Source organism: Mesoplodon mirus (assembly GCF_964341445.2).
Source record: "Mesoplodon mirus genome assembly, chromosome: 1".
NCBI classification, from domain to species: domain Eukaryota; kingdom Metazoa; phylum Chordata; class Mammalia; order Artiodactyla; family Ziphiidae; genus Mesoplodon; species Mesoplodon mirus.
The window spans coordinates 14231920-14245123 of NC_138976.1; the positions used below are offsets into that span (position 1 = coordinate 14231920).

Here is a 13204-nt window from a genome sequence, read left to right on the forward strand (position 1 = left end):
TACTGTTCATAAGTTCAAGGACTAGTATAGACCAGAACAGACAGACCTTTTCCAGTGAAAGGCTGGATACTATGTGCCTTAGGCTCTGTAGAGCATATGGTCTCCATTGCAGTTACTCAGTCATGCTGTCGCAGCATAATGCAGCTGTAGAAGATACGTAAATGCATGAGTGTGGGTATGTTCCAATAAGACTTTATTTACCAAAACATGTGGTGGGTGGATTTGACACAGGGGCCATAGTTTTCTGAGCCCTGGTATAGACTCTGGACCTCAGCTGATAGCCTCTGGTCTCTCCTTTTTCCAGTGGGTTGTTTGCAAGGTGCCCAGAAGGGACCCAGGGAACAAATCAGACACCTCCCTGCTAAAAACTCTTTGTTGACACCGGATCACATTAGAACCAGGGTTTCAAAAATTTTAAATCTATTGTTTTAGCAGCAGAAATCCCCCCTCCCTTTTTTTTTTCAGATGAAACTGAATATATATAAAAGATATATAAAAGATACACATTTTTTCCAAAGGAGTGGAGCCTTTATCCCCAGTGGTGCCTCCGAGGCTCCTTTAGGATACGCAGGGGCCAGGGGAGCACGGTTTGGAATCATCCTAGAGCATGAAGTGTATACGTTTGATGTAACTCAGGTATCAGCTGGGGTCCTCCAGTACCCAGTTACCTAGATGTGCTTTCTTTGGATTCCTGGCCGTATCCCTCTGCAGTTTCTGTGAGTTTCTGTGTACTTGGTTTCTCTCGGTTATTTCTGGCTGTGCTCTCTGCCTTCTCCTGCTTTGGGTTAGACCATGAATTGTTTCCCTGTCCCTTGTGCTGCCTTGTGCCGCCTCCTGCTGCCCGAGACCACTCCCACAGGGCCTTTGTGGGAGGAGCAGACTGAGGTGTCAGGGACTAGAGGGGCGGGGTCTACAATGCAGCAAGCCTGATCATTGACGGGATATTTGTGATCCCTGTTCTTTAAGACCCTCCTGCTACGGTGGTACCAGGCACTTCCTCTTTCTCCCCCAGCCTGCCCTCCTGTTTTTCACTCTAGACCCCGTCCGCCACCCCAGCCTTGGTTTATTTCCAGTGTAGAACCATCTTTTACTTCTTATTTCCTCTGAGGACCTATGACCTTGGGCTTCTCAAGTGGATTATCAGGCACTTTCCTGAATGGGGACAGTGCTCTCTGGAGCTGTCCTAATTAACCCACTGTTAGCTTTTTTGGGTTTGTTTCTCTTCAGACTTTTGGTCTCTGCATCTGTTTTTCCTTTTGTCATGCTTATAATCTGAGCAGAAAGATAATTTAGTACTTGTCCTTTTTTCACTTAGCATTATATCATAAGTTTTCCGACGTGTTACATAACCTCATTTTCAGTGGCTTTGGAATAGTCCGTTGAATGGCTGAACTGCAGTTTTCCTTATGTTCCCCTGTTGCTGAACATTTAAGTCATTTTCTAAAATTTCACAATTGTGAACAGTACTGCAGGGAGTATCTTCAAACATAAAGCTTTCCCCTTATTCTGGGGCATTTTCTTAACCTAGATTCTATAAATTGGAACTACTAGGCAAAAGATATTTATACTGTCGTTTTTGGTGGCTGCTTCTTGCAGGATTTATGGGTTTAAAGAGTCGGTGTTTGTCAGAAGGGTATTATTGTAAGAGGGACAGATATTTTTCTCCTGTGTTAAGATGAGTATAGTATTTCTTTCTGCCCAGTTAGGGCTGCATAATTAACAAGCGGTGTCCAATTCGACCGGGAATGTTTCCTTAAGGCCAAGGGATGATTCCAGCTTCCAACCAGTCTCAGTAGAAGATGTGTTATACCGATCGCTGCTGAGGGTTTTTGCCCCAGAAGCCGGCAGTATGTGACGTGGATAAACCAGGAAGGAAGGCTGCAGTCAGAACAGATAAGTTCCTGACTCACTGAGACCTGACTGGCCGCTGGAAGATTTGCAAGGCAGCAAGGCAGGAACGGGAGGTGTGTTGCCGTGCTGCTTCAGTTTATTGCAGGCAGGGTCCACAGACAGTCCGCCAAATGACTTGCTGCACTCCTGGCATTAACAGGAGATAGCTGAAGATCTGGGAATTAAGTCATCTCATAAACATTCAAATTCATGGCAGAATTACTATTTAATTAGGAAAAGATCTGGAACATTGTGATACTTTTAAATGAAAGTCATTTTGGAGGAATTAAAACTGGGTCATAACATTAGTATAATGTTTTTAAACAAACATTACCAAGACAAAACCGAGTATGCCCTAATTGATGAATTAAAGACATTAGTTTTGCCTTTGGATACTTAATGTGGTTATGCTGTAAACACTGATACTAGAAACCTACCTCTGGACTGGAACTGCACCTCCTTTTTTCTTTGTTAAAGTGAGATGTGGCAGAGGCTGAGAAAATAAAAGCATGCTCATTTTAGAAAATTCAGAAAATTTAAATTTCTGTATATTGTTAAATATTATGTTAAGATATAGTATTAAAGTTTTGAGAAGCCTAAGATCTACCACCTAAAGGCAACCTCTGTTAATATTTAGGTGTATTTCCTTCTTTTGCGTATATGTGTCTTTCCTGTCTGCAGATTTTTAAACAGAGTTGTGATTATGCTGAATAACCCATTTTGTATCTGTATTTTTTCATGATATTATATGGTCTTCATAATATAATTTTAATAGCTGTGTAACACTGCATCATAAGGGATGTAATGCAATTAATTTAATCATTTGCATTATTTTCAGTTCGGACTGTTATAAATAGGGCTAAGATGAACCTTTCCAAACATTCTGACAAATGATGGTCAGCATCTCTGGTGATCTCTTTAAATAGATTCCTAGAAGTAGAATTATTTCGTAAAAATACATTGGAAAGAACCTTTCTAAGGCTAATGACAAAAATAGTCCCCAGAGTCATACACGTTTATACTCGTGCTAACAGGATGAACTCCTGGAGAGCACCCTTCTTACCATTCTCACTAGTGTTGGGATTATTGTTTTGCTTTGTTTTTAAGTCTTGAATTAGTAAGTGATCAATGGTTAACATATTCCTCTCAGAGGATTAGTCTCAAAAATATCTGAGATCGTTATGAAGGTGGCTTAATCAACTCTCAGGCAATTCAGGCGAACTTGAAAGTGATCTTTTAGTTTCACCGAAAGGAAGATTTTAAATTAATATTTGATATTTAGAAGAATAAAAGGCTGTATTAGAGTTAGCATTGAAATTGTATGGTGTGTAATTTTTCCATGTGGTATAAAGTATCCTCTTTGTAGAGGGCTGCAGAGAATCATCACAGACTGGCTGTGGGTTGTGGGCAGTAGATCTGCCTCCCCAGGCCTAAGGAAGACTCTCTTAACATACCCAGTACTATTTAGAATTTCAAGATCACTGCGTAGTCTATAAATTATTCAGTTTGTTGGGGGCTTCAGACTTTAAATTAAAAATGTCCTCCTTCCTGTAGACTTACTAATGGAACATATACAAGAAATTCGAAGCTTGAGAAAACGTTTAGAAGAATCTATTAAAACAAATGAGAAGCTACGGAGACAGCTGGAGCGACAAGGCTCTGAAATTGACCAAGGTAAGGTGGACCTTCCCAAAGGGCGGTGAGGGCTTCCTTTGTGGCGCATTTGCCTGGATAAGCGCGCTGTGTATTGGGAAGAGCTTTGGACTTGTGGCCAGAGAGATTTCAGTTCAAATCCTGACTTTGCTGTTTACTTCACCTTGCTGACTCTCAGTTACAGTAATTTCTCTGTTAAATGAGGATAATAATTCCCATTTTTATTCTGGTGGCGATGAGAATTAAGTGTGCTAACTTAAGCGGAGTGTCCCATAGCCCCTGGCACAGAACAGGTACTTGATAAATGTTCGTTTCCCGGTCATTGGAGGAGTCTGCCAGCCTCTGGCATCGTGAATTGTGGTTGCCTCCTCATTTGACTCTAGAAGCTGAAGCAAAATAGATAGGTATGTTCAAATAAAACAAAGCAGTATTTTGTCTTTTTGTTAATAATGCATTTTGGCAATCTGGTAACTCCCACGTGCCAATCACGAGGTCACCAGTGTTCTTACATAACCACAGTTAGCTCAGAATGGACTATTCTTCCATGAGAAGCTTAAAAATACATATTTTTCCCCCATAGGCAAGACATTCATGTGGTTCAAAAATTAATATCGCCATTCTGTACCCATTAGTCCTGTTCTCCCTTCTCTCCTCCCACTTTTGTTAGTTTTCTTCTCTATCCTTACAGTCTTAATGCAGATACAGATGTATATTCTTATTCTCTCCTTCACCTGCCCGAAAGTTAGAATGCTTTATATCACTGTTCTGTTCCTTTTTTCATTGAATAATCTATTTTGGTCATCTTTCCTTGTTGCTCCAAAGAGAGTGTCCTCACTGTGTTCAAAATATATCTTGAGAGCAGCTTTGTGCACCAGGAAAAGCCTGAGTTTGTTTGGGAGCTGGACTGACCTCTGTAGGGACCCAGCTCTTCTGTTGATGAGCTTCATGACTTTGGGCAAGACACCTCTCCCTTCCAGTCTTCATTGTCTTACAAAACGGGGTCATTGTGAGATTAAATGTGACAGTGTTATACATAGGGCCTTGCTCAGTGCCTCACTCAAGAGATGGTGGTTTTCTTCATCATCATCAGTTTTATTTTACTGTTTTATTTTGTATAACATTATTAGTTTAACATTGCAAAGCTCTAAGCTCTGCAGCGGGTGGGGACACTAATGTCATTGCCATTTCTAGGGATGAGATAACTGAGTTCTGGAAAGATGTAGTCAGTGGCAGCACTTGCTTCTTTGGACTCCTAGTCACTGCTTTCTAGCCCATCATAGCCATCAGCTTAGAAGGACATCTTTTCAAAGTACCGTATATGCTGTAGCTTGCAAGGTAAACAGAAAGGTTCCATCTCTCTCTCCCTCCCTCCCTCCCTCCCTCCCCTCCTTCTCCTCCCTCTCTCTCCCCCTCCCCTCCCCCTCCCCTCCCCTCCCCTCCCCTCCCCTCCCCTCCCCCTCCCCTCCCCCCTCCTTCCCCCCAAGCGGCATCCTCCCCCTCCTCCCCCTCACACTCCCAGGGAAATTGATTAATCTGAGTTATTAGTCACATCAAACACAGGAAAGAAATACACGCCTGGGCCCATCACAGTCACTCTTGGTAATGCCTGAATTAGATTCATTCTGTTTTACATTTTCCCTGACAAATCCAATTATAGAATTATTTGGGGGCTCAAATGGCCACCAGCTACAGTGGAGCAGGCAATTGCTCTGGAGAGCAATTCACTCCGATGGGAAGGTTTACAAAAAGGCATTCATAAAGTATTTATGCTGGTGGGAAGGCGTGCTGTTCTCACCATGTTGTCACAATCCCTGAAAAGACAAAGAAATAATAGTGGTTCTGCCTCCCTCCTGCTGTGAAATGTTCATCTTGGGAGCAGGTTTGAGAAAGGCATGGCTCCTTGTAATGTTGAGGTAGAACATTGTTAAAAACTGTCATCTCATGTGTTACATCTTCCGGCTTGTCACCAGTTATACAAGCTTATAGTGATGATGTTCGGAGGAAAGGTGGGCCTCATAGCATCCGAAGTGGACCCTGCTAGCTCAGGCTTTGTCAGGAACTGTTCCTCAGCCTGATTATTCCTTTGAAGAGTGACCACCTTAGCTGTGGTTGTAGGAGACATCTTCTGTAGACTTTTTCCTGTTCATCCAGATTGCTCTTTGGTCTTCTTTTGGCTCCAGCCTGTCATCAGTAGTGTATTAACAAATATGGTAATAGCAAGTAACAGTAACATCCGTCCATCATTTTTATTGAGTTAATAGAGGCTTTAGGGAAGTTATGTGACTTGCCTGAGATCATGCAGCTACTAAGAAGCCAGAGCCATGGTTTAAACCCAGGTGTCTCTGGAAAGACACCAGAGTTCATAGGGGAGAGTGGAGGAGGATAGTGGGGAGAGATAAACGTGAATAAAAAAAAACATATGACATTGTAATCAGTGAATCATTAGCGTGAGAAAAAGGTAGTGCTTGTAGAGTGGAAAGAGAATGAACTCTGGCTTCTGGGAGACACAATACCATACCTTCCTTAGAGGGAGTTTGAATATTACAGGTCATCAATTGTGTATCAGGATGTTTTCAGCTGCAGATAACAGAATATGAGTAAAAACTGGTGTAAACAATGGGGATTTATATCTTTGTACATAACAAGAAATCCAGAGGCAGGCATTTCTAAGGCAGGTCTGAAGTCTGATTGATTGGTAGCAGGGCACGGGGTTAGTACCTGCGGCGGCTGCAGCATCCCTTCCTCTCAGGACAGAGCCCAGAGCAGGGAAAGAAGAGGGTGGGACGTGCTCCTGCCTGCTCCTGCCTGTCCTTCTTTGTTCATCCGGGTGGAAAAGCTTTCCCAGAAGCTCCCAGCAGGCTTCCTGTCAAGTTTCATCAACCAGAAGTGGCACATGACCGTGTTCTAGCCATACTGGAAGAGCAGGTGTCTGGCATTTGGGCTCTGCGGTGTGGTAGACTCCATCAGTAAGGAAGGCCGGGAATCATCTGCCTGCCAAGTGTAGAAAGTGCCTTGCACACAACAAGCGCTCTCCAGGGGTCGCTGTGAACGTGAACATCATATATGGTGCAGCTGTAGAAAGTTCAGAGCATGGGCAGTGCTGAGGTGGCATGTCAAGGGAGCTGCCCGGCCGGAGGGAGGGCTAGGATTTCAGGAGATAGACAGTACCCGGGCAGGTATTTACAGATAAGGAGACCGATCAGAGTTTGTAAGTTTCCTCAGACCCAGCCTGTCTAGCTGTAGATCCTGGTCTTTTCAGTCTACACTTTGGGGCAGTGAGTATGAGCTACGAGTTGAAAGGTGAGTGTGGTTTTGACGGGAAGAAGATGATAGGCATTCTAGGCAAAGGGAATACCTCATCCTGTAAAGCCGGTGAGGCGTGTGACCATGTGTGTGGTGTGTGTTTGGAGCACGCATGGCTCAGTTTGGCTGCGTTTGAGGGCACCAGGGTCTAGTGTGAGAGGGAGTCGGGTGTAGACCTTGAGATTCGAGCCAAATAATAGAGATCTGAAGTCTGGACCTTGTGTTTGGTCATGTGATTGTCTTTTGCCAATCACACAACCAAACACAAATACGTGATGGTGGGGCCATCACGTATTTCTGAGCAGAAAAAAACCTGAATAGACTGTATTTAAGATGATAAGCTCATTGGCAGAGGCAATGGGGCAAGGTATAAGGCTGAACTACAGGGGGAGAAAAGAGGGGGCCAGCGTGTGAGGCATTTTGGAGGAAGAGTCAGCAGTCATGATTGCCTGACTGGGCTGTGGAAGAGAGAGGCCTTTAGTCTGGCTCCCAGGTTTCCAGCTCCGGTTAGGGATAGAGGCCAGACCGTCTACACCGGCAGGAAACAGGAGGGAGGGCGGGTTTGGAAGGGTTGGGGGGAAAGGTGAAGAGTGGACCGGAGCCTCAGTGGAGAGGTCCCCTGAGGGTTTGGACCTCAAGAGAGAAATTGTGGAGGTTAAGACCGTCACCCGCCCCGCCAGCCCGGTTCCTCCTTTGTTCACCCCGAGGACAGGTCGGATGTAGGGAGTCCCCTCCGTCTCATCTTTCAGGCTCACTCTCATCTCCCTTTGGGCTCTGGTAGTACCTTAGATAGTTCACAGGAGTCATTTTCATTGTGTGTTGTGTTTCCTCATTATTTAAAACTGTTTTCCAAAAAGTTCCATCCTACGGGCCTGGAGACTATCTATAAATTACTACTTATGTGTGTTTTTATAGGTTCTTCAAACATTTTTGCTTATGGTTCAGAGCTACATAATTCTCTGACATCAGAAATACGTTTCCTGAGGAAGCAGAACGAGGCCCTCAATACAATGCTCGCTGAAGGATCCAGAGGTAAAAACTAGAGGAGCCGTCTGCAGCCTGGAGCTGCACAGCCCTCTGTGGCGTGGAAGGAATGCAGGCGCGGGAGTGAGACCAGGTCCTGTGGCTCCTGTGGCTTTGGGCAGGTCACTTAACGTCGCGGAACCTCAGTATGTTTTAGCTGTAAAATAGGAATGCCTCAGAGGGCTTTTGTGACAGCTAAGCACCGTAAAGCCCGCAGCATGGTGCCTCTGACAGGGGCTTAGTAAATGTTACTTTCTTTACTTGTCACCCTCCCCTCTGTGCAGCCACCTCTCAGCTTGGCTTAGTTCACAGTGGGAGAGAAGGGCTGGAAATACATTGCTCCCCAAATTTCAGAGATTTCCTACTATCAGGAAAGTTTTTCCAGTATTTTAAAGATAGCTTTTTTAAATTCCTTCTGTTTGGAGCTTAACCCACAAAGAGCTTTCACTTAAAATGTTTCAACACTTAAAATGTTTCTGGAATGACGTTATTGTTAGTCCTATTTTACAGGTAAGAAACTGAGGCCTGGGGAATTGACTGGCCTGCGGTCACAGAGCTAGAAGGTGGTGGAGCTGGAATTTGGGCCCGTTTATCCCACTTTCACTAGAGGATACTGATGCTGATTCTGGCTTAAGAGATGAAACTGGGGCTTCTGCAGATATTCATTCATTCATTCATTCATTCATTCATTCAGCAAACGCTTCCTGGGTTCCTCTTCTGTATCACAGCCTGTGTAGATTCTGATACAGAATTGAGCTAGACCCGGTTCCTTCCCTCAGGGGTTCATGGTCTGATGGGAGAGAGCCAGGCAACCCATGGCAGATCAGGGTGAGGATTAGCCGTGATAAAGGCTCAGGGAGCGCAGGACCCAGGAGAAAGCATCCTGACCCAGGGGAGGCTGGTCTTTAAGAGCTGAGTCTGGAGCATTTAGTAGGGGTTAGCTGAGGGACCTAAGGTTTAGAAGAGCCAGGGCATTTTATTTATTTATTTATTTATTTATTTATTTATTTATTTATTTATTTATTTTTATTTTTTGTGGTACGCGAACCTCTCACTGTTGTGGCCTCTCCCGTTGCGGAGCACAGGCTCCGGACGCGCAGGCTCAGTGGCCATGGCTCACGGGCCCAGCCGCTCCACGGCATGTGGGATCTTCCCGGACCGGGGCACGAACCCGAGTCCCCTGCATCGGCAGGCGGACTCTCATCCACTGCACCACCAGGGAAGCCCCAGAGCATTTTAAATAGAAGAGAGTGGACAGAGGCCCGAGGGTTAGAGGCTGTTGTGGGGGGAGTCTGGACCAGTCAGGAGTTATAGGAAGCTTAGCGTGGCTGCAGTCTGAGGGAAGAGGATAAAGCTTGCTCAGAGATGATCATGCCGTGGTTAAGAGTAGAATCAGAAAACCTGGGTCTGAATCCTGGTTCTGCCACTTACTGGCTATGTGACTTCGGTGAAGTCTTAGGCTCTTTGATCCTTAGTTTCCTATGTGGAAAATGGGGAGTAAAAAAGTACCTACATGGAGGTGCGCTCTGAAGAGCAAGCAGGATGACACGTGGGGAGGTGCTAAGGTGATGCCTGCAGTGAGCATGGCGGCGACGTCCGCTGTTACCACCACCAGCACGGCTAACAGCCTGCCGGAGTGCTGGCAGCCTTCAGCGTGCTGTGAGGCCCTGTGCGAAGCCCTTACATGTAGTGACTCAGTTACTACTCCCGGCCACACATACGAGGAAACTGAGGCACAGAGGAGTAAGAGCCTGGCTCAAGGTTGTGGGGTCAGCGACCCCACAAGAGTATGGGGTACCCTTGAGTAAATGGAAGAGCCTCACTCGAACATGCCCCTCTGCCTCCAGGCTGTGCCCTTGACCATTGGTCCCCGTGCCCCCGTGTTCCTCATCCCTCAGCAGGCGTGCTGGCCTCATGGCCTGAGAGTGACGGCTGGGTTGCTGTCCGCACAGCCCTGCTGGCCTCCCTTGGGAGGCTTTTGGACTTTCCCAACACCCGTCGCCAGAGTTTGGGGCCCTGTTTCTTGCCCCTGTCTTTAATTTCTACCTACTGTTTGCTCTGTGAAGGCAAAGTAACTAGGTTTGCACGGCTCATTATTTAGTAGAAGACTAAACGGGCCCATTTCATCCCAGTGATGTTTAATCTGCACCCTAGATGTTGACAGATTTATCTGCCCCAAATGCAGGAGATAATTGGAATGTCACAATCATAAATGCCAGATGAAATCTCATTCTCTTTTGTATTCTCTGAGTGCTCCAGCCGAAGCGCCGTATTTGCATAATAAAGTTGGAAAAAACAAATGGTGTTTCCTCTCATTGGTGCTTTTTTGCGCACGCAGATAAACAGAAGGAGAATGAGAAATTGCGCGAGTCCCTCTCCAGGAAGACCGCTGGCCTGGAGCACCTTCAGCGGGAGTTCGCCTGTGTGAGGGCGGAGAAGGACAGACTGCAGAGGGAGGTGGACGAGAAGGAGAGTCAGAACCAGCGGCTGCTCCGGGAGGTCTGCCACGGCCGCAGAGAGCTGAGCAGGTAGGGGTCAGGGTGCCCCGGGCCTGCCGGCCCTGCCCGGCCGCCCGGGGACGGACACTAAGCACACAACACGTGGCACGTCAGGTGGGAATAAAATACGAGGAGCGAAGTCATCTAAGGAAGGGGGACAGGGCCTGGGGGCGGATTGCTTGTTTCATCCAGGGCGGTTCAGGGCTGGCCTGTCTGAAAGGATGCCATCTGAGTGGCCATCTGGAGGCCGTGAGGGCGTGAGCTCTGCAGATCCTGGGGGAAGATCCTTTTCCTTGGAAAGGGTCAGGGCCCCGAGGCGGGGTTTCCTTGGCCTGTGCAGGGCAGAGCCAGGGCCCAGTGCAGCTGGAGGAGAGGCCGAGGTAGAGGAGGGCACGGAGGTGACTGGAGGCCGAGTCCCGCAGGACCCCGAGGCCTGGTGAGGACCTCGGTTTTCACGCCGAGTGACTCAGGAAACCACGGGAGTTTTTGCACAGAGGCGTGCAGGAGCCTGCCTTAGGCTGTGAGCGCATCACGCCAACTGCCCTCTGCAGTCCCCCGGAGGCTCCCATCTCGTCCCGCACGTTTCGGTGGTTCCGTCAGCACTCCGGACGCCCCACACCTTTAGTTCCTGACCTCGCCCTCGCTTCCCCAGGGTGGTGCAGTGATTTGCAAGGTCACTGTCTTCGCCATCACACGGTGCTGCCTTCTCTCCTGGGCTGTGCACCCCTGGGTGCGACATAGCCTTTTTGAGCTCCACTTCCTCATATCCATGAATTGGGGATTAGAGGGCACATACCTTTTAGGGTGTCTGTGAAGATGACGTGAGATCACGTCTGTAAAGGGCTGGGCCTGGAGGAGCCCTCGGGAAGCAGTGCTGTGAGGGGCACTCCTCCCCACGCTGTCACTCTTGTCCACACTCGCCGGCTGACGGTGGAATTGCCTGCCCTGTGGGTCAAGTAAGCCCCTGCGTGAGAATAACCTCTCCTCCCCTGGCGCCGGGGCCTTTCCAGGGTGCAGGAGGAGGCGAACGTGAGGCGGCAGCTGCTCGCGCAGAGCGACAAGCTACTGCAGTCCCTCCGGGTGGAGCTGAAGGTGTACGAGAAGCTGGATGAAGAGCACAGGAGGCCGCGAGGTACTGGGCGCTCTGGCCTGTGAGCTCCCCCGGATGGCGGGCTGCCCTCTTTACTGAAACGCTGCCCTGAAACCCCAGGCTTGCCTCCAGGGTGGAGTAGGTCGATGCTGAGGCAGGCTCTCTGGGCCACCCTTCTTCTCAAGTGGCAGCGGGAAACATGGAAGGAATTAGGCTCAGGAGTCCGGCGAGCGGTGGTCTGGGTTCTCACGGCCTCGCGTCCCGGTGTGTGCCTTCCACAGGTCACCTCATCCCTTTGGGCCTGCTCCTTTCTCTGAAAAACATGTCTACTAATCTCTGTTGTGTACAGTTGTGAAAATTAAATGAAATCATTTATTAAGAGCATCCTAGCACGGTACCTGGCACGTAGTAGACACTCAAGAAATCACTTTTATGATGATTTTCCTGCTAGTGTATGTTTGTTTTTGTTTTCTTTTTGCCCATTCATTCAGCAGATAATTATGGAGCACCTACTACGGGCTGAACGTTGCTCTAGAGATCGTTGCTGGCCCTGGGCCTCGCTATATCCTAGAGAGATACCAGATCAGAGCGACTTGACTGTAAACTCTAATGTTTTAGAATCAGTTTTGAGGTGTGGTGGGGTTTTTTTCTTTTTTTTTTTTTTTCGCAACTCATTTTCCAGATGGTTTCTCCCTATTGAAAGTTTACCTAGAAAAGGGTCACCTCTCAGCTCTCATTTTCTCCTCAGGTTGCTTTTCTTATTCTTGCTGTTGTGTCTTTTAAATATACCGTGGCTCTTAAAATCAGCCCTTTCATTATATAATTCCAGCCCAAATAGATTTTATTACTACTAGACATAATTTCAGGGTTTGGTGTGCAATTTGTTAGGCCTTTATGGCCAGAAGCAAAAATTAATTTCCAGCTCTTATTTTGCCTGTGGAATAGCAGCAATTAAGTCTGCCAGTATTTTTGTTTTTCAAGTCGAGTTGTTATGTTCCATGGTACCTAGGTCTTAGGCAGGGGAGGGTGGTGATGGCAGCGCGTGGAAAGCACCGTCACTTGTCTTCGACGGCTGACCCTCTGGTGGTTGACAGTGTCGAGGCTTCCCTTTGCTTGTGTTTGCAGAGACCAGGGCAGAGGCATCGGGAGAAGGCTGGAGGGGGCAGGACCCTTTCGGCCACCTGCATGGCCTCCTGACAGAGATCCAGGCTCTGCGGGCACAGCTAGAAAGGAGCATCGAAACCAACAGCACGCTGCAGAGCAGGCTGGAGGAGCAGCTGGCACAGGGCGGGGAGAAGGCCCAGGAGGCAGATCTCACTTCGGCTCTCCAGACCCTGTCTGTCCCCGAGCGGCCCCAACAGCTGGACAAGCCCGGTACTGCCCTCCCTCATCTCACTGTGTGAAATGCAGCCGTGCGCGTCTGTGCGGCACGTGTGAGCTTCTGAATCCCGCCCTTGCCCCGTGGAGGTGTCTTCTCACTGACAGCAGACGCGCCGTGTACCCTGGGAGCTTGGGACCTGACCGCTAAGTAGCTGTCACCTTTGGCAAAACAGTGTCATCTGTGGGGCCTGCTGATTCTCAGGGCAGTGGGGTTTGGGCTTCCAGCCCCACGTATCGCCTCCAGTCCTGCTCTCTGCCACCCCCTTAGTCCTGTCCACATCACCTGCTGCTGAAAATCCTTTTCAGTCCCTCTTACTGCCTTTAAACGAGAATCTTCACCTCTTCCTCCGGTTGTCAGCGTCTCAGG

At 47.9% G+C, this 13204-nt stretch overlaps 1 protein-coding gene across 4 annotated transcripts in view; it reads left to right on the top strand.

Annotated features, from left to right (window-relative positions):
• The window catches only part of CDK5RAP2 (CDK5 regulatory subunit associated protein 2), a 183996-nt gene that overhangs the window by 154821 nt on the left and 15971 nt on the right, over nt 1–13204 (top strand). For all 4 annotated transcript variants that reach the window (XM_082619449.1, XM_082619448.1, XM_082619451.1 and 1 more), the window contains 5 exons: nt 3445–3564; nt 7762–7878; nt 10208–10397; nt 11378–11499; nt 12583–12831. In XM_082619449.1, the coding sequence (XP_082475575.1) occupies nt 3445–3564; nt 7762–7878; nt 10208–10397; nt 11378–11499; nt 12583–12831 (798 nt within the window). The remainder of the gene's footprint in view (nt 1–3444; nt 3565–7761; nt 7879–10207; nt 10398–11377; nt 11500–12582; nt 12832–13204) is intronic.